General features: G+C 44.7%; 1 protein-coding gene across 1 annotated transcript in view; it reads left to right on the top strand.

Annotated features, from left to right (window-relative positions):
• LOC149452794 (cysteine--tRNA ligase, cytoplasmic-like) overlaps nucleotides 1-27990 on the top strand; it is a gene marked incomplete at its 3' end in the record, with an annotated part of 37960 nt that overhangs the window by 7475 nt on the left and 2495 nt on the right. Inside the window, exons 2-8 of the mRNA XM_089688942.1 lie at nucleotides 9292-9383; nucleotides 12541-12629; nucleotides 14225-14321; nucleotides 17982-18080; nucleotides 19562-19711; nucleotides 23925-24065; nucleotides 27944-27990. The exon at nucleotides 27944-27990 is cut by the window's right edge and continues 42 nt beyond it. Coding sequence (XP_089545068.1) covers nucleotides 9292-9383; nucleotides 12541-12629; nucleotides 14225-14321; nucleotides 17982-18080; nucleotides 19562-19711; nucleotides 23925-24065; nucleotides 27944-27990 — 715 coding nt within the window. The remainder of the gene's footprint in view (nucleotides 1-9291; nucleotides 9384-12540; nucleotides 12630-14224; nucleotides 14322-17981; nucleotides 18081-19561; nucleotides 19712-23924; nucleotides 24066-27943) is intronic.

Here is a 27990-nt window from a genome sequence, read left to right as displayed (position 1 = left end):
TTATGTGTGAAACATACCACACACACTACAATGTTTGTTCAGCTAAAGAGAATTTGCATTGCTTTTCCTCTAAAAGCCATACTAACCCATCGATTAAAGCGGAAATAAAGTCCTGATACTTACCTTTCCTATAATGGTCCGACCATTAAACTGGGTGCCAGGGTGCGACCGTCTTCGTTGGTACGGGATGACGTCATCAATCATTATGGGCTATTTTATTAGTTGCTCTGGGGCTTCTTCCATTGGTGCATTCATATTGGAAGGTTCAACTGTTGCTGTAACCACATAAACACATACAGGGATTGGACAGAATTATGGAAACACCGGGTAAAAACTAAATCCTTACCTAATATGGTGTTGGACCAATTAAAAAGTGAAAGCTTGTGAGCTGCTATGTGAGTGATGAATACTAGGAAGTGCTGATTTTGAATGGCCTGCACCTAACACATACTCATACTAGTGTGCCAAAGCAATACTATTTACCATAATGTGCCGCTCTTAACTTAAAATTGCTCAAAATAAATAAATATGTGCATCGGATTGCTACTATTTATAATGCATATCAAAATAAAGTTATAATCAGGGGCGGACTGACCATTCAAGCACTCGGACACTGCCCGAGGGCCCAGGGTCAGTAGGGGGCCCCATGAAATGCCCCTGGTACCTTTTTTATAGGCTTTTTTGGGTGTGCTTTAAGTGTGGGCAAGGACACAGGGGCCCTGTGATCCCCTATTTCCCGGGGGCCCCATGAGTTGTCAGTCCGCCCCTGGTTATGTAAATGAGGTGAAGCTTCCCTTTGCCAAAAATACCCAATCACATGCAAGAAAATGAAAAAAAAAAAACTGCATTTTTGCTCGCACATGATTGGATAATGGAAGTCAGCAGAACTTCTGCTCATTTGCTAAGTTTTGGAGCAACTGCACTTGCAAAGTGCACAGACTATTTGCCTTTAGTAAAGTAACCCCTATATGTACATGGACACATAGGAGTTGATTTACCAAAGGCAAATAGACTGTGCACTTTGCAAGTGCAGTTGCTCCAGAGCTTAGTAAATAAGGTACAGCTTCCCTCTGCCAAGAATACCCAATCACATGCAAGGAAAATGTTTTTTAAAAAAGCACTTCTGCTCGCACATGATTGGACGATGGAAGTCAGTGGAGCGTCTGCTCATTTACTAAGCTCTGGGTCAACTGCACTTGCAGAGTGCACAGACTATTTGCCTTTAGTAAATCCACCCCTATGCAGGGGCTGACTGACCATTTGAGCACTCAGGCACTGCCCGAGGGCCTAGGGTCAGTAGGGGGCCCCATGAAATGCCCCTGGTATCTTTTACAGGCTTTTTTTGAGTGTGGGCAAGGACACAGGGGCCCTGTGATCCCCTATTGCCCAGGGGCCCCATGAGTTGTCAGTCCGCCCCTGGTTATAATCCAATGAATCCACCAATATCAATTTCCAACAAAGTATTGTTTCGTTGGTATTGGGTTCCGGCTTGTTTGGCCCAAGTGAACCCGGCCTGCAGTGATCGCTATTTTCGGGGTTGTGACCATCGTGGCGATGTATTGCATATCTGGTGGTCACGCCCGAAACTGTTTCGTTTTTTGGTCTCGTGTGTTTGGCCTCCTTTTCACCTTGTTCCATTTCTCCAAGATACGCACATTCCTCACCCCAGACACCACCAAACAACTCGTACCCTCCCTCATCATCTCACGCCTGGACTATTTCAACTCCCTTCTCACTGGCCTACTCAAACAAACGCTATCCCTACTCCAGTCTATCCTGAACTCAGCAGTGAGACTCATCCACCTCACCAACCGCTCCACATCTGCCTCCCCCCTCTGCCAATCCCTTCATTGGCTCCCGATTGCCCAACGCATCAATTTCAAACTGCTAAATCTGACCTGCAAAGCCATTCACAACGCCGCCCCAAACTACATAACTGACCTGATACCCAAATACTACCCTACCCGTGCCCTCCGCTCCTCACAGGACGTCCTACTCTCTAGCTCCCTGGTCTCCTCCTCCCACGCCCGATTGCAGGACTTCTCTAGGACTTCCCCCATCCTCTGGAACTCTCTCCCCCAATCCATCAGACTGTCACCTACCCCTCTAACCTTCAGACGCACCCTGAAAACCCTCCTCTTCAGAGAAGCCTACCCCAACCTCACCTAACACCCGACCTCACCTAACAATTAACCTCCTCCATTCCTCCCACCACTCCATCCCCCACAGCCATTTCCTCCTGTACCACCTTCCCCTCCCTCCTAGATTGTAAGCTCGAAAGAGCAGGGCCCTCGAACCCCTCGTGTATTGTATTGTTACGGTCTTGTCTCATGTTCTGTCCCCCTTGCTACTGTACAGCGCTGAGCATACCCTTTGGCGCTATATAAATACTGTATAATAATCTCTCCATACGCCGGGATGCTCGGTACGCTTTGCTTCATTGTCCCATACTGGGCCTCTTGGCTCACCAGCAGAAGTTGGCTTCCTATTTGTTTTTGTCGGCCACTAGAACAATTGCTCAGGCATGGAAGAGCCCGTTTGTCCCTCTTCAGGGGGTGCGGGACCGTATGACCACTATGATGCTTAATGAACAGATGTCGAGTATCTGTAATGACTCCCAACGAAAATTCTTGAATATATGGGAGCCGTGGTTGCAATATGCCTTTCCCACGCTCCCCCTGGCTAGTCTGGGGTTGTGATGTTGCTTGGTATTGGCATTCTCGGACCCCTTCTCTTGGTCTTGTCATCTTTTTCCTTTTGTACTCCTCCTTCCTTTTTTTTCCTTTTTTGTTTGTTCTTGGTGTGGCAGTGGATAGCTGCCTTGGGTTTGAGTTACTGTCTGTGTTATACCAATGTTTTTGTCATTTATGTGCCATTGATGGCCCCTGCGTGGGCGCACCTTTTGCTCTGTTGGTGTTAGAGCACTGTTTTTTTTATTTTTTTTAATGTGCAATTGATGGACCCTGTGTGGGTGTGTTTTGTTGCTCCTGTCTTCTTAAACTCTTTATAAATTAATAAAAACATTGAAATACAATATCAAAAACAATGTCCATATAATTGTCAAAAAAGGGGTCCATATATGAACTTCTTCAAACATGCAAAGTTCACGGTAGGATAAAATTTATCCTGTGCTTCTTAATTGATTTTTTTGTGTGAAAAGATCTTGCATTTGTGTGCTCCCCCACCAGTTGTGCTCTCACCTCAAGTATATGACCAAACCGTTAAGTAAGGTCATATAACGCTTGTGTCCCTTTAAATGGGCCAAAGTATGGATGGGGTGGTATCTTGCTGTTCGGGGTCCTCCACTCAATTGATGGACTCCCCTTCCACGGTGGTTGATATAGAGGACTGAATCAAATCATAGTTGTAACAGAACCGACCCAGTCTGTGCTTGGGTACTTCCGTTATAATACTGCTTCCCTGTCCGAACACCGACCACAGACACCACTGCTGACCATACAAGACTAAACAACACCAGTCTGTCTGAACATGGAACTTTTTATTTGAAACTCGAACTGGCTTTTTATACACTCAAGGGAACAATCCCACCTCCCTGCATAATGTCACAGGGCGGGGCAATCTACATTTAGTTACAAGAGACACACCAACAGACAGTCCCATCAGGAGGGAGGGCTGCTGGAGACAGCCCCCACCAAGCCAATACACATAAACACATCCCATAATAGTTTGCTCCCAAGCAAGACACACAATAGAAAAATGGGATGCAACCACATGGCATTAAACATGGCATTAAACAATCTACAACCCCCCCACCCCAATATTAGGACAGATCACCCTGTACCCCTAACAGGCACAGGGTAACTTGCACATAATAGGGATATGGGGAGCTGAGACAGGGGTCTCCCCACCTCTTTAAAGTGAGCTGGGTTCCATGGGCCCCCCACCCAAAGTGACTCCCGTCACAATAGTGTATTATCCTTTTAAAACCGTTTTATTAATAAAAGTAATGCACTCACATATACTCCTGTATATAAACCGCTTTATGCACAAAATGTGTCCTCCAGATTTTTGTCAGTGGTGATAATCCTAAAATTGCCAGCTGGTGTCCGTATGGAACCATCAAGCGTCATAACATCAAAGCCCCTCCCCTACGCGTTACGCCACCGGTCACCTGACTTCATCAGGGGGAATGAATCTGCACCATGGGGTGCACATGGTCAGCCAAATTTTGTACAAAGTCACTGGCAGTGCCTCTACCTTTCAAGGTGATGATGGAGCCTGCAGAACACCAGGATATGGCTGCCCCCACCTTGCTGTAACCATTGCACAAGACAGTCCTGGTTGCACAGTTGGGACGGTGTTTGCACACGTAAGCACATCCGGTGGTTGGGAACAGTGTGAAGCTCGATTCATCGGACCATATTACAATCTTCCATTGATCGATAGTCCATGAATTATGGGTGTTGCACCACTCGCTCCTCTTCTGAGCATTAACATCGGTCACGAGTGGTTTCACAATTGCAGCTCGCCCGTGAATGTCTTGCTTATGGAGTGCCTTCTGTACAGTTTTTGTGGACACAGGCTTTGGAAGACTGAGATTGAGCTCTGCAGTCACTTTTGCAGCAGTTATTTTCTTATCCTAGGTCACAATCCTGCGCAATGTCCCTTTTTGTCTTTCGGCCAGTTGACCGCGTTGTATAAAACTGTATACGCCGTCATAACTTTTGATACTATACCTTGTGACACCACAAATAAATTGGTAACTTCAGTTACAGAGGCACCAGCTAAGCAGCACCAATAATTTGTCCTCTTTGAAGCTCAGTAGGGTCTGCCATGACTCCATATTACTAGCAGCGCAGGCAGTGAATGATGAAAGTGAGGCTTTTCACCTGTTGGCTAGGTGTCTCATCACACAGCGGAAGCAAAAGCACTTTCAATGCAAAACGTCGTGACTTTCAAACCTGCATTTTTTTTTGCAGAACCTTGCGGAGGGCTCTAAATGTAGATCGTTTTCAGTGCAGTAAACCAAGGGAGTCATCTGGAGATGCCGTATTGTGCATTAGATGTAAGGCGCAGCTTTGTACAGAAATATAACACAGTCAGTAACAGGAGTAGGGCAATGAGGATTCTGGGAGATTGTGAATACTCTGTTGGCATGTGTAACAGAACCGTCCCCAGACTGCAGTTGGGTACTTCCGTTAGGATACCGCTTCCCCGTCCGAACACCGACCACAGACCCCACAGCAGGCCATACAAGACTAGAGGACACCAGTCCTGAAGTAAACCAGGAAATAGACTATTTTATTTTAACACAGATACGAGATATATACATTCAAGGGAACAACCCCCCCCCCTCCCTGCATAATTATTATTATACAGTATTTATATAGCACCAAAGGGTATGCTCAGCGCTGTACAGTAGCAAGGCACAGTAATGACACAGGGTGGGACAATCTACCTTTTTAGTAACAAGAGACACATCAGCAGACAGTCCCATCAGGGGGAAGGCTGCTGGAAACATCCCCCACCAAGCCAATATACAAACACATACATCCCATAATAGTTTGCTCTCAAGCAAGACACAATAGAACAATGGGATGCAACCACATGGCATTAAACAATCAACAACCCCCCACCCCAATATTAGGACAGATCACCCTGTACAGGCACAGGGTGACTTACACATAATAGGGATATGGGGAGTTGAGACAGGGGTCTCCCCACCTCTCCAAAGTGAGCTGTGTTCCATGGGCCCCCCACCCAAAGTGACTCCCGTCACAGCATGATTGCAAGAAAGAAGAATTCATTTTTTTATTGGCCTTTTTTTATAAAACCCTTTTCTGTTCCAGCATGGCCATGGCCCTGTGCACACAGCCAGCTCCATAAAGACATGGGTTGTTGGGTTTGGTGTGGAGGAACTCTAGTGTTCTGCGCAGAGCCCTGACCACATTCCCTATGAACGCGTTTTGGATGAATTGGAAGGCAGACTGATAGCCGGGTCTTCTCATCCAACATCAGTACCTGACCTCACAAATGTTCTTCTGGCTGAATAGGCACATATTCCCCCAGACACCCTCCAGACTCTTTTGTAGAAAGTTTTCCTAGAAGAGTGAAGGCCTTTATAACTGCAAAGAAGAGGCCAGCAACATTTTAGTGCCCCTGACTTTGGAACAGGATAGCCTCAAACACTTGGCCTTCTAGTTTAAATCTGAGTTGTAACCTAAATGCGTTTTGGGGATATCACAAAGTCATAAATCAGCAAAACAAATATCAGACCTGGAACACCATTCCAGTGAAGAAGGCATAAAGTTTGTTTCCTGATCCGATAGTAACCAGTCTCGTTGGGCATACTCGACCTATAGGCACCCATAGAAGAGTATTTTAACAATGTGGACCAAAAATGGGAAGTTCTGCTTTACTGGTCCCTTGCTCCCTGTGAGGAACTGGCACCTTTGGGGAGCGGGGTGTAGGGGGTGGGGGGTAGCGGCGGGTACCTGATTTTGACAGGTACCAGCTCCCGTTTCGTAAATTGACTGCACTATATAAGTACCTGAAATGAAATAAATAATTAAAAAATAAACCTTGAAGCAGATGGGCTACAGCAGCAGAAGACCACACCAAGTAGCAAGGTGTACTTAAAGCGGAGCTCCACCCAAAAGGGGAAGTTCCGATTTAAGTCTTTGTCCCCCGCTCCCCATTAAGGATTGGCACCTTTGGGGAGCGGGTACCCAAATTTGACAGGTACCCGCTCCCACTTCCGCTGCCACCGCCTAGATCAGGGGTAGGCAACCTGTGGCTCTCTAGCTGTTGTGGAACTACATTTCCCATGAGGCATTGCAAAAGATTACAAAACTGACAGTTACAGCTATGACTTGCAGAGGCATGATGGAACTTGTAGTCCTGCGGCTCTCAGGTTGCCTACCCCTGGCCTAGGTGATCGGAAGCGGAAGTTGTCCTCCCCCCTCTCTCCCCGTAGCCTTCTGGGACACGTGACAGGTACCCGAAGACTACGGGGCCCTTCATAAGGTGCAGCGCTTCTCCCGCATGCACAGTGGGTATGCAAGCTGTCACCGCTGAACACCCACACTTAAGATGCCGGCGCTGGGGAGCGAGAACGGCCAGTGAAACCGGCTGCGTTGAGGACAGGTAAGTGTCTGTTTTTTAAAAGTCAGCTACAATTTTAGTAGCTGCTAACTTATTTTTTTTTTTAGCTTTGACTGGAGCTCCACTTTAAGCAAAAGGGTGCCGTGACTTCATTTGGACTCCAATGTAAGGGAAAGGAAACTGGGAACTGTCACTAAAGTGATTCTAACTATGTTTTTTTTTTTTCGACTTACACTTACCTACTAAGATGTCACACTTACCTACTATGTGTAATGGTTTTTCATAGAGCAGCCCCAATCCTCCTCTTCTCAGGTCCCCCGCTTGCGCTCCTGGCCCCTCCCCCCCCTGCTGAGCGTCCCCATAGAAAGCCGCCTTCTATGGGGACACTCTTGCAGGGTCGCTTCTGAGCTTCTGTGTGTCCATTGGCACATAGAGCGTGGCTTAGCCCCACCCCCTGCTCTCTCTTCACTGGCTGTGATAGGCAGGAGCAAATAGCTTGCTGCCTCTCTGTCCACTGAAGAGAGAGAAGACTGCTGTTCTTGTACACATTTCTGGATCATGATCGGGCTCAGGTGAGTATAAAGGGGGGTCTGGGGGGAGCTTTATGCAGAGGGGGGTTTTTTTTTTTACCTTAATGAAGAGAATGCACTGGGATAACAAAACCTTCTGCCTTTAGATCCACTTTAAGAACAGATATTTTGCTTTTGTGTGTTCTTTGTCTTATGCTCGCCATATGCATTACAATCCTTGTATGGTTTCTTTTGATGTACCAAAATGGCAGTTAGGCCATCAGACTATAGGGTTGATCTACTAAGGGTCCTTTCACATGGGTCAGACCTGTTTAGCAGATCGACTTGCTCAGCGGGGGATCTCTCCGCTGATCCCCACTGACCAAGCAGATGACAGCTCTGTGTCTGCTTCGCTTCTGCAGAGCAGACACAGAGCTGCTCGCTCTCCTCAGTGGGTGGTCAGATGAAAACGGGACCGCCTGCCCATTTTCATGCAACTCGATCCAGCGGACAGAAGGGGAATTGGATCCCCATCTGTCCCTTTTTGGCAGATCGGATGTCGGCGGGTGTAAACAGACACATATCCGTTTTAAACCCGCTGCTCCATAGAGGAGAACAGAGGTTCCGATCGGGTCCGCCTGAAAAACGCCCTAATGCCCCTTTCACACGGGTGTGCCGTATGTCTGCTTTTCATCTGTCCGTTTACGGATGAAAAAAGGACCCCCATGTATTTCTATGGACTTGCGGATGTAAACGGATGAACATCTTTTTACATCCGTTAATGTCCGCATCCGTTAACATCCGTTTTTTTGAATGGAAGAAAACCTTATTTTTCTTCCACAAAAAAATGGAATGGACGAAAAAACGATGTCAACGGATATAAACGGACCAAAATGGATGTCAATGGATGTAAACAGATGAAAAAAATTTATGTGAATGGATGAAAATGCGGATGTAAACTCATCCGTTTTTTCTTTGAAAAAACGTGACTGAACTGAAGAAAAAAACATAACGCCCGTGTGAAAGGACCCTTAGGGCTCGTTCACACTTGGCTATTTTACCAACGCTTGCCAAACGCCCCTATAGCGTTGGTCCGGCGTTTGCGGAGCGTTTTTTAACACTCAGCAAACGCTCCGCATGCGCGGTTTAGCGGAAGTTGCTAGGCGTTTGCTGAGTGTTAAAAACGCCCCACAAAGTTTGAATGGTGTTACCGCTCCGCAAACGCCCTGCAACTGCGTCGCAACCGCACCGTGGAGCAGCACCATAGACTAGAATAGGAGGCTTCAACGCCTCCTGACTCGACCAGAGGCGTCCGTTTTGCCGCGCCGCAAACACTTCCGTTAGAACAGCACCATGTGGTGTAATGTGCAGAATTGGCAGAGACGTTTGGGAAGCGGTAAAAACGCTTCCCAAACGCCTCTCTGCCGCCTGCACACAACGCTAGTGTGAACGTAGCCTAAAACTGGAGAACTCAGAATCTGGTGCAGCTGTGCATGGCAGCCAATCAGCTTCTAACTTCAGCTTGTTCAATTAGGCTTTGACAAGAAAACCTGGAAGCTGATTTTTTTTTCTTTTTTTCCCGCAGAACTGTACCAGATTCCACACTCTCCAGTTTTAGTACAGAACCCCCTATGTGTCTAGTAGAGTGAAATGAGATTTTACTTTCAAATGAAGTCCCAGTGGTCATTATCTATCACTCTCTTCTTTTTTTATGCAGGCAAAGGGAGACGTACACAGCCTCCGTGGTCATCCCCAGATGCATCAGAACAACCCAAACTGCGCTTGTACAACAGTCTAACCCGGAATAAGGTGCAAAATGCTGCGTTTGTGTTCTTAAAATGTTCAAAGAAGAAATGGGAGGGAAACGTGATATATTGTCCACAAGTCAAAGATTTGGCTGATCCGACTCTTTAGCTATATTTAGGAGTTTACCCAGGATGCCATAAGGCCTGAGTTTTAGTGTGATGCTGTTTCCTCGCTCCAGAATCATTCTCTGTGGCGATGTTTTTCTTGCTGTGTAGACATTATATTATACCATCCCAGACTTGCTCTTTGCTGCAGTTCCAATCCTTGTTTCTGCTCCATCTCTCTTGACCTTAAAGGGTAACTCCAATTTCATGGGTAAAAAAATTAGCAAATAAAAATATAGTGTATACAATTGCAACTCAAGTCATATTGTATTCTTAAAAATTACCTTTTTTTTTTTTTTTTTCAATCTTCAGCACTGTAAGTTTCTTTAAAATGCAATATGACTAAAATGCAAAATAAAAAGGCGAGCGCTGAAATCTAAAAGCTGCTAGCACAAAGGGTAAGGGCAACAAATCCTATAAAACATATAATGAAGTGCAGCGCAAAACAAGTCATCATTAAGAGCAAAATTGACAATATAAATACATGAACAAAGTTGCCAATAAAGTGTGTAAACGGTAATAAAGTGATACCTTTATGTCCATCCAATAATAAAGTGATACCTTTATGTCCGTCCAATAATAAAGTGATACCTATATGTCCGTCCAATAATAAAGTGATACCTATATGTCCGTCCAATAATAAAGTGATACCTATATGTCCATCCAATAATAAAGTGATACCTATATCTCCGTCCAATAATAAAGTGATACCTTTATGCCCGTCCAATAATAAAGTGATACCTATATGTCTGTCCAATAATAAAGTGATACCTATATGTCCATCCAATAATAAAGTGATACCTATATGTCCATCCTTTAATAAAGTGATACCTATATGTCCATCCAATAATAAAGTGATACCTATATGTCCATCCTTTAATAAAGTGATACCTATATGTCCGTCCAATAATAAAGTGATACCTATATGTCCATCCAATAATAAAGTGATACCTATATGTCCATCCAATAATAAAGTGATACCTATATGTCCATCCAATAATAAAGTGATACCTATATGTCCATCCAATAATAAAGTGATACCTATATGTCCATCCAATAATAAAGTGATACCTATATCTCCGTCCAATAATAAAGTGATACCTTTATGCCCGTCCAATAATAAAGTGATACCTATATGTCTGTCCAATAATAAAGTGATACCTATATGTCCATCCAATAATAAAGTGATACCTTTTATGTCCATCCAATAATAAAGTGATACCTATATGTCCATCCAATAATAAAGTGATACCTATATGTCCATCCAATAATAAAGTGATACCTATATCTCCGTCCAATAATAAAGTGATACCTTTATGCCCGTCCAATAATAAAGTGATACCTATATGTCTGTCCAATAATAAAGTGATACCTATATGTCCATCCAATAATAAAGTGATACCTTTTATGTCCATCCAATAATAAAGTGATACCTATATGTCCGTCCAATAATAAAGTGATACCTATATGTCCATCCTTTAATAAAGTGATACCTTTATGTCCATCCAATAATAAAGTGATACCTATATCTCGGTCCAATAATAAAGTGATACCTATATGTCCATCCAATAATAAAGTGATACCTATATCTCCGTCCAATAATAAAGTGATACCTATATGTCCGTCCAATAATAAAGTGATACCTATATCTCCGTCCAATAATAAAGTGATACCTTTATGCCCGTCCAATAATAAAGTGATACCTATATCTCCGTCCAATAATAAAGTGATACCTATATCTCCGTCCAATAATAAAGTGATACCTTTATGTCCGTCCAATAATAAAGTGATACCTTTATGTCCGTCCAATAATAAAGTGATACCTATATGTCCATCCTTTAATAAAGTGATACCTATATGTCCATCCAATAATAAAGTGATACCTTTATGTCCATCCAATAATAAAGTGATACCTATATGTCCGTCCAATAATAAAGTGATACCTTTATGTCCATCCAATAATAAAGTGATACCTATATGTCCGTCCAATAATAAAGTGATACCTATATGTCCATCCAATAATAAAGTGATACCTATATGTCCGTCCAATAATAAAGTGATACCTTTATGTCCATCCAATAATAAAGTGATACCTATATGTCCATCCAATAATAAAGTGATACCTATATCTCCGTCCAATAATAAAGTGATACCTATATCTCCGTCCAATAATAAAGTGATACCTTTATGCCCGTCCAATAATAAAGTGATACCTATATCTCCTTCCAATAATAAAGTGATACCTATATCTCCTTCCAATAATAAAGTGATACCTATATCTCCTTCCAATAATAAAGTGATACCTATATGTCCGTCCAATAATAAAGTGATACCTATATGTCCGTCCAATAATAAAGTGATACCTATATCTCCGTCCAATAATAAAGTGATACCTTTATGTCCGTCCAATAATAAAGTGATACCTTTATGTCCGTCCAATAATAATGTGATACCTTTATGTCCGTCCAATAATAAAATGATACCTATATGTCCGTCCAATAATAAAGTGATACCTATATGTCCGTCCAATAATAAAGTGGAGTGTAAAAACACTAATGAAGGAAGTGTCTGTGGTACTACAAGGCACAGCAATACCAGTGTTTAATTTCCAGTGCTCTTAAAGAGGAGCTCCACCCAAAAGGAGAAGTTCCGCTTTAAGGACTGCTCCCCATTAAGGATTGGCACCTTTTGGGGGGTACCCGAATTTGACAGGTACCCCAGCTCTGTACAGAGCAATACAAAAGCAGCGTGCTGGAGCTGACGGGAGAGATCTGTATGGTTTACATACAGACCTCTCGCCTGTGAGTGATACTCGGCGATCGCCGGGTGCCAGCGGAGAATTGCTGGCCGGGACCAGGTGATCAATAGCTGTAGCCACCAATGGTGGCGTGGGTAGGGCGCACGGGCTCCTCCTACCCGGAAATGCAAAATCACTTGTATAAATACGTGATTTTGTGCAGCCCTGCCACCCTGTAGCAGTAGTTCTGCTATAGGGCGGTCGGGCAGCAGTTAAGGGGGGTGTTAAAGTAAATATTTTGTTTTTATTTCTCCCATAGGAAGTCTTTGTTCCACAAAATGGCAAAAAGGTCACATGGTATTGCTGCGGACCCACTGTATACGACGCCTCACACATGGGACATGCACGGTATGAATCCAAGTCACATAGATGGTTTTATCATTTTATAGGATGCTGAAATCACATATAGTTTGCGGTCTATTCACAGTTATCCTCGCCTACAGACAGCTGCAGAAACCTAAAAAAGGTGCACACTGTTAAATGGCATGCTGTACCTCAATCCCTTAGAAGTGACTGCAACACCAAAGGTTTAGGAATCCAAGAGTATGGATTTCACACAGAAGCTCATTGATAACAAGCCATCATGTTTAAATTCCCCCTTCATCATGGCTTCAATTGATTATTATTATTAGACGGTATTTATATAGCACCAAAAAGTTTGCTCAGCGCTGTACATTATAGTGGGGGACAGAACATGGGACAGTACAATACAATACACGAGGGGTTTGAGGGCCCTGCTCCTTGGAGCTTACAATCTAGGAGGGGGGGGATCGTGGTACAGGAGGAAATGGCTGTGGGGGATGGAGTGGTAGGAGGAGTGGAGGAGATCGGCAGTTAGGTGAGGGAGGGGTAGGCTTCCCTGAAGAGATGGGTTTTCAGGGTGCGCCTAAAGGTGAGGAGGGTAGATGACAGTCTGATGGATTGGGGTAGTGAGTTCCAGAGGATGGGGGAAGACCTGTGGAAGTCCTGGAGTCGGGCATGGGAGGAGGAGACCAGGGAACTGGAGAGTAGGAGGTCTTGTGAGGAGCGAAGAGTACGGGTTGGGTGGTATTTGGATATCAGGTCGGTGAGGTAGTTTGGGGCAGCATTGTGAATAGCTTTGTACGTCTGTGTTAGTAGTTTGAATTTTATGCGTTGGGCAATCGGAAGCCAATGGAGGGAATGACAGAGGGGGTGGAGCCAGTGGAGGGAATGACAGAGGGGGTGGAGCCAGTGGAAGGAATGACAGAGGGGGGTGGCGGATACGGAGCGATTGGTAATTGATGGCTGGGAGAGAGTGTTGGACTCATAAGGGTTAATGTTTAATCTGCCTATAGTTTGCCTTCGCTGTTTCCTCCTTGCCCCCTCATTATCATACTCACACCTGTGCCAATCAGAGGAAGCCTTCTATGCATTGATAATAACCCCCGGTTCACACCCATGCGGCCATGCGGGCTGCGTTTTGCGCGGGCACGAGAGCCCATTCATTTGAATGGACTCCCGTGCCCGTGACAGGCAGGGAAGAAGTCCCTGCACTTCTTTTGAAAACGCAGCCCACACTGGAACCTCGGTTCCCAGTACAGTTGCGTTTTCCAGTGCAGGCGGCGTGCCATGAGAACTAATGTCACCCTCTCGCGGGTCTGCAATTCTCTGTGCGGGTGGTGCGGCTGCACGGACTTTCATGTGGATCCGCAGCGGCACCACCCGCACAGATGTGAACCTTGAGTTATACAGAGCTTCTCCTAAACGGCTTAGAAGCATTCATACCGACTCGATTTTCTTCTGGCTGCAGGTGGGTAGTCATCTGTGCAGTGCCACATATGGTATGTAGCTGATAACATCACATTTCGACACCATTTAGCAATGTAAATAGGGCCACTTACCTCACTGTACTGTCACTTGACTTCTGCTCGCGGAACTCACTGCATCATCCTTTATAAACTTTGGTTTGTGCTTTTTTTCAGGTCCTATATTTCTTTTGATATCCTGAGAAGAGTTTTAAAGGACTATTTTAAATACGATGTTTTTTACTGCATGAATATCACAGATATTGACGATAAGGTGAGTACTTTATATGTGTCCCGTGTCTAAAGGGACTTCTATGACCTGATAGTGGTGGTACAATTATAAAATGAAACATTTATTGAAATTAATATTGACCGGTTTAAATTTAAAATGTTATCAAAACCATTTGTTTACCAGGGATCCCGCTGTTATCAGGCATCTGTCACTGGAGTGAGAATATCCTTAACCTCTTGCCGTCCGCCTGCTGTTTATAAACGGCAGGGCGGTGGCAGTCCAGGGGCGGGTTGCCGTTCCTAAACGGCACCTGCCTTTTCTAGCTGTGCGCGCTCCCTGGGAGCGCGCAGCACCGCGATCTGGTGCCCGCTGTGTCCTCCGGACACAGTGGAACACCGATCGTCTGTACGAGGTCCCGATCATGTGATCACTGATTGGCCAATCAGTGATCACATGCAAAGTAGTAAGCAAGATGTCACTTGTGACATCATTGCTTACTACGTGTGAAATCTGTGAATGATCACAGAGGTCACATGGTACAAGGCTATTCACAACAGCCTTGTACCATGTGACAAGCTGTGACCAATCACAGCTCACTCAGTACTTCTCAATGACTGCAAGAATGCAGACAGAGAGAAAGAGAAATGATTGCTTTTACATCCTATATGGGTGTAAAAGCAATCCGTGTAAAAAAAAAAAAAAAATCTTCACCCCCCACAAGTAGTACAGTGTCACCATGGTGACACTGTACTGCTAGGGTGACAGTATGTAAAAAAAAAAAAATAAATAAATAAAAAATAATATAAAAAAAAAAAAGAAAAATGTAAAGAAAAATGTTTAAAAATTATAATTTTTGGTTATAAACTAATTTGGATTTTTTTTTCTACTAAAAAAAATAACGGAATAAATTTTGGCCAAGATTTATGATGAAATATTATTTATTTGCAAAATTTTATTTAAAAAAAACATTTTTTTTCAAAATTTTTGGACTTTTTCATTTACATAGTAAAAAAAATAAAAATCCCAGCGGTGAATAAATACCACCAAAATAAATCTTTATCTGTCTCAAACAAATGGTAAAATATTCATATGGGTACAGTATTGCATGACCGCGTAATTGTCATTCAAAATGTGATAGCGCTGAAAGCTGAAAATTGCCCTGGACAGGAAGGGGGTAAAAGTGTCCCAACAGGAAGTGGTTAAAGCGGAGTTCCGGTCACCCTGTCAAAAAATAACAGTCAGCTACAAAAACTGTAGCTGCTGACTTTTAAAAAAACAGCCACTTACCTGTCCCTCGGTCCCGTGGTGTGTCCCCCACAGTCCGTTTCACTGGCTGCCCTGTATTCCAGGAGACTGGCATCTTCAGTGTGGGCACCCGGCTGTGATAGCTTGCCGCTTCACAGCCGGGTACACACTGCGCATGCGTGAGTAGTGCTGCGCTACCTGAATGGTCCTGTAGTCTTCTGGGACCTGTCACGTGTCCCAAAAGACTACAGGGAGGGAGGACACCTTCCGTTTCTGATTTCCTAGGCAATTGGATCAGAAGTGGGAGCGGGTAGCTGTCAAATTTGGGTTCCCTGTTCCACCCCGCTGCCCACAGGTGCCAATCCTTAATGGGGAGCGGAGGATCAGTCCTTAAAGCGAAACTTCTCCTTTTGGGTGGAACTCCGCTTTAAGCCCTGGTTCACACTGATGCGGTGCAAAATTTGCAGCATTTTCAGTGCAAATTCCGCACCGCATCAGAATCGCACCCCGTTCATGTGAACCGCTGCGGGTGTGTATGTTAACTCAACAACACCCCGAAAGTGGTCCGCAAAACGCAGTGCGATGTGCAGAATCGGATCACATAGGTGTGAATACCCATGCGATCCAATTCTAGTGCGGACCAAAAAAGGGTCTTGCTGGTTTTTGGTGCGGGTGCGGTGCGATTAGAGACATACAAATTGTATGGCTCCAATCGCACCGCACACAAATCGCATGTGATTCTCACAGGAATGCGGTGCGGTCCCTGTGTGAATCACATGCGATATACTGCACCGCATATAAGTGAACCAAGACTGAACATGCAATGGGCTGCATTTTCTGAAGTGTCTTATGAAAGAATCTTTGGTAAATCTGGACTATTCTCTAACTGGATCAAATCTTGGCCGGATCAGCATGGACTGGCCGAGATTCAGTCCATGTATGGGCAGGCTGGTTATACTGAAGTCAATCCATCGATCGACTTTAGTACAACCAGCTTGTCAGATTTTTTAAATGCAATCGCTATTGCTATTGCCGCCAGGAGTGACCATTGTGTAATGCCATCAGGGAAGGCCAGCACAACACAATAGCGCTGCGGGAGGGATTCCCCGATCAGCATTGACTGTGTTGATGAGGGAATATAGCTATTTTCTTTTCTTCCACCCATGGAAATTGCATATTCTTTAGCCTGATTTAGTAAGAATGCGCTCTTCTTTACAGTGAGATAGCTGCTGTAGTCTCGGAAGAGCGCAGATCAGGGATTTATTTAAAGGGGCTCAGAAAAGAGTTGCGTCACAGGTTGATATTAGGAGCTAGAGAGGAGACATTACACAGACTGAAGCCAGGGGCCCGGGGGGAGGGGGAGGCACTGCACACACTGAAGCCAGGGGCCCGGGGGAGGGGGAGGCACTGCACACACTGAAGCCAGGGGCCCGGGGGAGGGGGAGGCACTGCACACACTGAAGCCAGGGGCCCAGGGAGGAGACACTGCACAGACTAAGGTCAGGGGCCCGGGGAGGAAACACTGCACAGACTGAAGTCGGGGGCCCGGGGAGGAGACACTGCACAGACTGAAGTCGGGGGCCCGGGGAGGAGACACTGCACAGACTGAAGTCGGGGGCCTGGGGAGGAGACACTGCACAGACTGAAGTCGGGGGCCCGGGGAGGAGACACTGCACAGACTGAAGTCGGGGGCCTGGGGAGGAGACACTGCACAGACTGAAGTCGGGGGCCTGGGGAGGAGACACTGCACAGACTGAAGTCGGGGGCCTGGGGAGGAGACACTGCACAGACTGAAGTCGGGGGCCTGGGGAGGAGACACTGCACAGACTGAAGTCGGGGGCCCGGGGAGGAGACACTGCACAGACTGAAGCCGGGGGCCCGGGGAGGAGACACTGCACAGACTGAAGCCAGGGGCCCGGGGAGGAGACACTGCACAGACTAAAGCCAGGGGCCCGGGGAGGAAACACTGCACAGACTGAAGCCAGGGGCCCGGGGAGGAAACACTGCACAGACTGAAGCCAGGGGCCCGGGGAGGAGACACTGCACAGACTAAGGCCAGGGGCCCGGGGAGGAAACACTGCATAGACTGAAGCCAGGGGCCCGGGGAGGAGACACTGCACAGACTGAAGCCAGGGGCCCGGGTAGGAGACACTGCACAGAGTGAAGCCGGGGGCCCGGGGAGGAGACACTACACAGACAGAAGCCGGGGCTGCAGGCAGGAGACTCTGCACAAATTAAAGCCAGTGGCCCGGGGAGGTCACATTGCACAGATATCACAAAGGGCCCAGTAAAGAGACACTGTACAGACTGATGCCATGGGAGAGACAAGACACTGCATAGACTCACACAATGACATTAGAGCAGAAAGCGGTTTTTCCCTTACTATGTCTATGTGATATGTTAATTACAGTTTTTTAATTTTAAAAATTTGTTTTCTTCCTTTCTTTAAATATGCAGATAATTAAACGAGCCAGGCAGAACTATTTGTTCCAGCAGTACAAAGAGAACCAACCTCAGCCGGATGCATTACTGAAGGATGTGAAGACCGCCCTGGTGGTATGTGCAAAGTGTTCTGCAGCTGCTGTTTCTGGGGACATGCAGAGCATATTCAGCCAACATACATTTCTCTTGAAGGCAAATGCCACAGAACCTCAGCTGATATTTCCTCTAGTGTGGTTTAAAGTGTAAACTTGGGGAAAAAATGTGCAGAACATCTCTGCATCACATGTATTTTCCCCATATGCCTGTATAACCAAAAATTATAAGTTAAAAAAAATTTTTTTACATTTTTACTTATTTTTTTTTTTATATTTTTATTTTTTTTTATTTTTTTTTTTTTTAAACATACTGTCACCCTAGCAGTACAGTGTACTACTTGTGGGGGTGATGAATATTTTTTTTTTTTTTTTACACTGATTGCTTTTACACCCATAAAGGCTGTAAAAGCAATCATTTCTCCTTCTCTCTGGCTGCATTTTTGCAGCCATTGAGAACTACTGTGTGAGCTGTGATAGGTCACAGCTTGTCACATGGTACAAGGCTGTTGTGAATAGCCTTGTACCATGTGACCTCTGTGATCATTCACAGATTTCACACGTAGTAAGCAATGATGTCACATCTTGCTTACTACTACTCATGTGATCACTGATTGGCCAATATTTTGGCACACATAAGCGCAGTTCACATTTTTTAATAAACATACTACCTTTACCTAGCATCCCTAACCTGGGAGGGTGCTACTCTATGTTGAATGATTTTAATGATTTTACCCAGTACTGTGTCTGTTTTGTAGGTTTATATTTAATAGTTGATTATCGCACAATAGCTAATCGTGTTTTCACTGTTGTAAAGTTTAAGGGCCAGTTCACACTACGTGCGTTTTTCAGTGTGATTTTTTTTCTGCATTCAAAATGCACAGAAAGCAGGTTAAAGCGGAGTTCCGGTTGAAAAAATAAAAGTCAGCAGCTACAAAAACGGTAGTGACATCTTGCTTACTACTATTCATGTGATCACTGATTGGCCAATCAGTGATCACATGATCGGGACCTGGAGGACACAGCGGGCACCGGATCGCGGTGCCGCGCGCTCCCAGGGAGCGTGCACAGCCAGAAGAAGCGGGTGCCATTTATGAACGGCAACCCACTCCTGCACTACTCCCGTCTGTCCGTTTTATGTGCATGGGTCGGACGGGAAGTGGATAAAGGCTTACCTGTATGTAAAACATAAAAAAAAGACTTTACTAGCACTTTAGGTCTTATCTAAAACTAATAAAGTCAGTTTTGATGTGGCAAATATTTTAAAAACTATTATGTCCTATCCCTATTTTGTAGAAATGTACTTTTAATTGGGGGGTTTTCATTTTTGGCTTGTATTTCATGTAAAGAAAGCTTACTAGCCATCATCTATTGTACAGTTTAATAATAAAGCTCCTGGAGTTCCTTTGTAAATCTGTATATTATATTTCAAGCGCATTTTCCTATAGCACCAACGAAGGCACAGACATAACGTTTCTTTGTTGTATCATTGTGTCACCTCAGCCATTTGTGCGAAAGTTGAATGAGACAACCGACCCGGACAAGAAGCAGATGCTGAAGAAGATCCACGATGCAGTGACAGCTGCCATCCATCCTTTGGAAGAAGCGATCAGTAAATCGGACCCTCCGGAGGATATTAAGAGTTCTGCACAGGTCAGTCTGGTCACATGACCCGTCTGCCTAAGTGCGCACAGTGCTTCAATACAGGTTACTTCACTCACCATGCACAGAGCGTTTTGCACTTTTTTCCTGCACATCTTACTACCATCGCCATAGCTGCTGTTCTCAGATGCATTATATGTGTGTATATTACTGACAGACTAAAAAGCAGTTTGTGATTTTTCTCTGCTAGTGCAGAAATATATGAAGCTTGACGCAGGAATCTGACTTTTATCTTGAAAGCTTATACCTTTAAAAAAAGATTCCAGGTATGACGTGTTTTTATTGGTCCAGATTGGACCAATGTAACTATGCATGATCCATACCTGGCCGAGCCCACTAGAACGGGGGTGTCAAACTCAATTTCATTGCAGGCTGCATCAGCATTATGGTTGCCCACGAAGAGCTGGTTGTACAGTATCTCCCAGAAGTGAGTACATCCCTCACATTTTTGTAAACATTTGATTCTATCTTTTCATGTGACAACACTGAAGAAATGACACTTTGCTACAATGTGACGTAGTCAGTGTACAGATTGTATAACATGTAAATTTGCTCTCCCCTCAAAATAACTCAACACAGCCATTAATGTCTAATTAGCCATTTTCCCTCCCTGCTGTCATGTGACTCGTTAGTGTTACAAGGTCTCGGGTGTGAATGGGGAGCAGGTGTGTTAAATATGGTGTTATCGCTCTCACGGTCTCATACTGATCACTGGAAGCTCAACATGACACCTCATAGCAAAGAACTCTCCGAGGATCTGAAAAAAAGAATTGTTGCTCTACATAAAGATGGCCTAGGCTATAAGAAGATTGCCAAGACCCTGAAACTGAGCTGCAGCACGGTGGCCAAGACCATACAGTGGTATAACAGGACAGGTTCCACTCAGAACAGGCCTCGCCATGGTCGACCAAAGAAGTTGAGTGCATGTGCTCAGCGTCGTATCCAGAGGTTTTCTTTGGGAAATAGACGTATGAGTGCTGCCAGCATTGCTGCAGAGGTTAAAGGGGTGGGGGGGTCAGCCTGTCAGTGCTCAGACCATACGCCGCACACTGCATCAAATTGGTCTGCTTGGCTGTCCCAGAAGGAAGCCTCTTCTAAAGATGATGCACAAGAAAGCCCTCAAACAGTTTGCTGAAGACAAGCAGACTAAGGACATGGATTACTGGAACCATGTCCTGTGGTCTGATGACACCAAGATCAACTGATTTGGTTCAGATGGTGTCAAGCGTGTGTGGCGGCAACCAGGTGAGGAGTACAAAGACAAGTGTCTTGCCTACAGTCAAGCATGGTGGTGGGAGTGTCATGGTCTGGGGCTGCATGAGTGCTACCAGCACTGGGGAGCTACAGTTCATTGAGGGAACCATGAATGCCAACATGTACTGTGACATACTGAAGCAGAGCATGATCCTCTCCCTTCAGAGACTGGGCAGCAGGACAGGATTCCAACATGATAATGACCCCAAACACACCTCCAAGACCACCACTGTCTTGCTAAAGAAGCTGAGGGTAAAGGTGATGGACTGGCCAAGCATGTCTCCAGACCTGAACCCTATTGAGCATCTGTGGGGCATCCTCAAACGGAAGGTGGAGGAGAGCAAGGTCTCTAACATCCACCAGCTCCATGATGATGATGGAGGAGAGAAAGAGGACTCCAGTGGCAACCTGTGAAGCTCTGGTGAACTCCATGCCCAAGAAGGTTAAGGCAGTGCTGGAAAATAATGGCGGCTACACAAAATATTGACACTTTGGGCCCAATTTGGACCTTGTCACTTAGGGGTGGACTCACTTTTGTTGCCAGCGGTTTAGACATTAATGGCGGTGTGTTGAGCTTACACTGTTGTACAAGCTGTACACTCACTACGTCACATTGTAGCAAAATGTCATTTCTTCAGTGTTGTCACATGAAAAGATAGAATAAAATATTTACAGAAATGTGAGGGTTGTACTCACTTCTGTGAGGTACTGTATCTATAATACTAGATGTCCAGAGCATTACATCAGAAAACAAGAACGTCTGACCCTCCCTTGCATCACAGTGCACTTCCCTGACCTTGTGCTGCTGCTGAGAAGAAGCTGGGGGCAGAGCTGGGAAGCAGAACGTGCAGGGTCTGGAGGAGGACCAGAGGATGACTGGAGTCTGCTGAATGCTGGGACTAGGAGAGGTGAAGACAAGGGGTGTTCAGCTGCACAGAGAGGAGCAGGATCTGATCTGTATACTTGCCTATGCTGAGGGCGCTCCTGTCCAGTCACATGTTCAGGTCCCAGCGCTGGCTTCAGTGAAGAGGCAAAATTGCATCCATAGGCTTACTATGAGGCATCCGTTGTCGGCTGCTCCTCCTATACACTGAAGCTGCACTGGGACCCGATCATGTGACCAGACCGGAGTGCCCTCGGAATAGGTTAGTATACAGATCTTTCCTTTCACAGGGTAGATGGAATAGGCTTAGAAATGGGGGTGGGAGTCGATTTAAGTATAGTTAGTGTTTGACTGGACTTCCAGATTAAATAGTAAAATAAACCAATGGCTCCTGCTGCTGTCAATCACAGCCATTGAAGAGGTAGCGGAGCCAAGTGCCGCTCTGTGTGTCATTGGCCCCATAACAGGCGGCTGGTGAGGGGGAGGAGCCAGGAGAACCAACAGGGGGCACTGAGAAGAGGAGGATCAGGGCTGCTGTGCTGAAACTCATTTCATAGAGCAGGTAAATATGAGATGTTTTTTTATTTAAAAAAAAAAATCGAGCATTTACCATCACTTTACGTAACGCTGCAGCAGACCGAAGCCTGATGCTGACCATTTCTTCAATGTTTGTTTAGAATAAAAATGTGTCATCTACAGTGAAAAATCTTACCCCGAACTTTGCAAAGCTTTCTTAGTTTCCTGCTCCAGAATGCAGGCACAGAGGTCACAAATATAAAGAAGTATTGCTGCATAGACTTTGCTAAATAAGAGGCAATCTAATTTGCATCTATTTGTGCCACTAATTTGCTTCATACCCTTCCCCTTCCACCAGGATGTCAGTAGTAAGTATAACAGGATGTGATCTGGGTGATTGATAGGTGTGGAGTGCTATGTAATGTGTTAAAAAGAAGACACCGGGTGATTTGTATCCCTTAAAATCAGGGTGGATTTGATTTAAATCATGATTTAAATCACTAGTCAGTAAGGCTTGATTTAAATCCTAGTTTTCTACATAAAGACTAATTCTTGCTGCTATAACTTTAATATACAAGTAGATGAAGATTTTTAGAATAACAACTTTTCATATTAGTTTTTTTATCCCCAGTTTAATAGGTTAATCATTCATATTTGGACAACTTTTCTGTTGTACTTAGGAAGGAGAAAAATATATAAAAATAATCATTACCTTAATAATAACAATTTAAATAGATTTATTCAACTGAAACAATAACATTCCAGCAGATGTGATTTGCTTAAACATCCATGTTTGGGAACTAATTTGGCTAAACAAAATATATATATTTTAAGAAACTTAGACTGTCAGTCCCTTCCTCCTCCTCACACTTAGTTTCACTTTCTTCTTGTGCAGATCTATTTCACTCCAAACAATCAGAAAAATATTGTTTCTATTCTATTCACTGAACTTCTTGAAACTTAGCACTGAAGGGGTTGATTCTGTATTCATAGGTTTGTAGAAGTTAGGATGAAGGTCTTTTTCTTAACTCTGTTCCTGTTATAACATTTTTGCTGTGAAGAAGAGGCATGTGATCTCCGCTGAGTCAAATTCAGTTTTGAGAACTGCAAAAGTAAACCGAAAATCTGTGATAATATCTTGTAGGCAGAGAAACTGCCCAATAATCTTACAAAAACCTCTGGAAGAGCATGACATTGTGAATGGATTCATGGAATTTATTTACCAAAAAAATGACACATATACAGCCTTATTCTACATAATTAAAAAACTAATCTTTATTTCATGATGGAATGACCTTTGGATGGTAATATATTTTCCTCAAAAAGCATTTTATTTAAAAAAAAAATCGATTTTAAATAAAAAAAATCGATTTAAATAAAACAAATTGATTTAAATTAAAAAACTTTTTTTTTTTTTTTTTTAATCATTTGATTTTTATCCACCCTGCTTAAAATGAACCCTTACTAGTCTCCAGTGAGTGAAGTGTATATATTTTCCTGTAGGACCCTTATACCATTTTTGCTATTTTTTTTTTTTGCTATGTAATCTAGATTTTACTGAAGGAATCATCAGATTTACTCTCTGATTGGCTGGATGCCCAGAAAGGAGGAGAAGTGACAGACAACTCCATCTTCTCAGAGCTGCCCCAATTCTGGGAAGGAGAGTACCACAAAGACATGGATGCGCTGAATGTGAGTAAAGTTCCTATTGTCATAGAATATTTCCTTACCTATCGCTGCGCTATATGAGAAATGCTAGTAAAATAAAACAAATGATATCTGCGCTGAATCTGAAAGTGTGAGGGAGCTGACACCAATAGGTAGTACACCACACCTAAATCAATGTGCATAAAGAATAAAAGTGTAGAGTCAATCATATAAAATAGTGTATGTAGTAAAACATATAATCAAAGGACATATGACAGAAATTCAAAAAAACATCAAAATAAACATCCATAGTATCAAAAGTTCAGTGAAAAAAAACTTGATAATGACAATCCGTCATTTATAAAAGTGCTCTTGCTTGCAGTAAAATAATTCACAAATGCCGTCACCTGTGAATTCAAAACTCACCAAAATTGATGACTGCCACTACAACAGCATGAATGCCTCTTGTCTAAATAGAAATTCCAAAGGTGCACGTGACTGGCAAGTGATTGTGTCCACAGGAACCACTCTGTCTGGACAGGCTGTGCCGCCTAACAGTGCCGTCAGAGTCGCCTATCAGTGCCAGTCAGTGCCAGATATGAGTGCTGACTTTCAGTGCCCATCAGTGATGCCTCAATGCCCATCAGTGCCACCTACCAGTGCTTCCTCATCAGCGCGCATCATTGCCACCTATCAGTGCCAATCACTGCAGCCTCATTAGTGCACATCAGTGAAGGAGTAAAATCACTTGTTTACAAAATTTTATAACAAAAACTAAGAAAAAACATTTTTTTTTTTTTTCAAAATTTTCAGTTTTTGGTTTGTTTAGTAAAAAATAAAAAACCCAGAGGTGAAATTATAATTTTTGGTTATAAACTAATTTGCGTTATTTTTGTTTTACTAAAAAAATACATTTTGGCCAAGATTTATGAAGAAAGATTATTTATTTGCAAATTTTTTTAAGACAAACACTGTTTTTTCAAAACGTTTGGACTTTTTCATTTACCGTATTTTTCGCTCCGTAAGACGCACCTAGGTTTTAGAGGCAGAAAACAGGAAAATAAAATTCTGAACTAATGGACTGCGGACACAGTACAGGAGATGACCAGAGTCTGCGGACACAGTACAGGAGATGACCAGAGACTGCGGACAGTACAGGGATGACCAGAGACTGCGGACAGCACAGGAGATGACCAGAGACTGCGGACACAGTACAGGAGATGACCAGAGACTGCGGACACAGTACAGGAGATGACCAGAGACTGCGGACACAGTACAGGAGATGACCAGAGACTGCGGACACAGTACAGGAGATGACCAGAGACTGCGAACACAGTACAGGGGATGACCAGAGACTGTGGACACAGTACAGGAGATGACCAGAGACTGCGGACACAGTACAGGAGATGACCAGAGACTGCGGACACAGTACAGGAGATGACCAGAGACTGCGGACACAGTACAGGAGTTGACCAGAGACTGCGGACACAGTACAGGAGATGACCAGAGACTGTGGACACAGTACAGGGGATGACCAGAGACTGCGGTCACAGTACAGGGGATGACCAGAGACTGCGGTCACAGTACAGGGGATGACCAGAGACTGCGGACACAGTACAGGGGATGACCAGAGACTGCGGACACAGTACAGGGGATGACCAGAGACTGCGGACACAGTACAGGGGATGACCAGAGACTGCGGACACAGTACAGGGGATGACCAGAGACTGCGGACACAGTACAGGGGATGACCAGAGACTGCGGACACAGTACAGGGGATGACCAGAGACTGCGGACACAGTACAGGGGATGACCAGAGACTGCGGACACAGTACAGGGGATGACCAGAGACTGCGGACACAGTACAGGGGATGACCAGAGACTGCGGACACAGTACAGGGGATGACCAGAGACTGCGGACACAGTACAGGGGATGACCAGAGACTGCGGACACAGTACAGGAGATGACTGCTGACCTTTGGGGAGGGAGGGGGAGCGGGTACCTGAATTTGTACTCTTATTTCCGCGGAGTTGTTCTTTGATCTTACCTTTTCCTCTATCCAGCTGTGCGCTGTCTTCCCGGCTTCTGTAGTGTGGGCGCTCGGTGGACAGCCGGATGCCCAGTGCGCATGAGCGAGAAGCGCTTTGCTTTGTGATTGGTCCGGCGGCTTCTGGGATCTCTCATGTGTCCCAGGTACCGCCTTACCATTCACAAAGAGCACCGCTTCTTGCGCATGCGCACTTGGGACCCGGCTGTCACGCACACTACAGAAGCCGGGAAGACAGCGCGCCGCTGGATAGAGGAACAGGTAAGGTCCAACTGCATAGCTGAGCGGCCGGCCCGATATTCTGACACGGCGGCGGTGGAAATACCGGACCGGCCGCTCCATATTCGCTCCATAAGACGCACTGACATTTTCCCCCCTTTTTTGGGAGGAAAAAAGTGCGTCTTATGGAGCGAAAAATACGGTATATAGCAAAAAAATAAAAAACCCAGTGGTGAATAAATACCGCCAAAAGAAAGCTCTGTCTCAAAAAAATTACAAAAATTTCATTTGGGTACAGTGTTGCATAATCACGCAATTGTCATTCAAAGTGCGACAGCACTGAAAGCTGAAACTTGGTCTGGGCAGGAAGGGGGTATAAGTGCCCTGTAGGCGAGGGGTTAAACTCACGGCCTACTTACTGATGAAATTTACAGCCTGGCGTTTGTATGCTGTTGGCTGATTTACTTGCTGAACCTGAGCCCAGGATAGTGCACACTAGTGTGTTCTGAGCCCAGCCCTCTATAGTACTTTTAGCGGTAGGTTACAGAGTACAAAATGTAAATATTCAAATATAAATTAAGTTCATGGTAAATTGAAAACCCTTTCCCGGCTTTTAGCACAGCTGCAATATTTCTAGAGTAGCATTGGCGTTCAGGGGAATGGAGAAAGCGCTAAACAATGACTGGGAGCTGTGACGTCACCCATAGGCTCCCATGTCCCAATGGGTGCTCCTTGCTCTCCCCTGTAACTGCCACTGGGTGACAAAGGGGAGCCAAATCATGTGAGCGGACTGGAGTGGGCTGAAAATAGGTAAGTATCCACATCGTTCATGTACAGGTTAGTCGGCATAGGTGTTTGGACAGGGGAGGGAGCACTTTTAAAACTAATTAGGTTTATGCTGAATATCTACTAGTTCTAAAATAAGACATTTTATAGTACTTAACCCCTTGGCGCCGGCCCTTTAAGGGTTTCAGAAGCCAGGAGGCGGGGTGGGGTTTTATGGTCATGTGACCGCCGTGATTCGCTGTCAGAGTGGTCACATGATCGGGAAAGGTCCCGATCGAAAGAGGAGATCGAGACCTTTCTGTGAGTACCGGATATGTGTGCTGGGTACATATGTTTTTCTTAATTGCACGCAAATGTGCGGCCGCTCGATGTCAAGGCCCAGACGCCGGGAGGCCGCACATTTGCGTGTGGCCGGCGCAAAGAGGTTACAGGGGTTTCACATTTAAAGTGGTTTGTAAAGGATCAAGGTTTTTTACCTTCATGTATTCTATGCATGAAGGTAAAATAACCTTCTGTGTGCAGCAGTGCCCCCAGTCCCCTCAATACTTTCCTGAGACTCATCGCGATCCAGTGATGTGAATGACAGCCTTGGCTATCCCGGGTCTCTGCCTCCTCATTGGCTGAGACAGTAAGCGGGAGCCATTGGCATTCACAGCCAGTAGCCATAGCATTGTGGGGGCATCAGACAGAAAGGAGGAGCCAGGAGAGCCTGCGGGGGACCCGAGAAGATGTTTGTTATTTTCCTAAAAAAAAAAAAAAAAAAACCCAAACCTTTAGAATCACTTTAAGTGAAAATTAATATATAGCTGTTGCATTTAAAGCCATTTAAAATATTCTATTACTCCTTTTTTTTTTTTTCTTTTTTGTCAGGTTCAACCACCAGATGTTCTTACACGGGTTAGTGAATATGTGCCAGA

The sequence above is a fragment of the Staurois parvus genome, unplaced genomic scaffold, assembly GCF_062004578.1.
Source record: "Staurois parvus isolate SC_StPar_1 unplaced genomic scaffold, SC_StPar_1.0 ptg000463l, whole genome shotgun sequence".
Classification (NCBI taxonomy): Eukaryota; Metazoa; Chordata; class Amphibia; order Anura; family Ranidae; genus Staurois; species Staurois parvus.
This window is presented reverse-complemented; position numbering and strand designations above follow the sequence as displayed.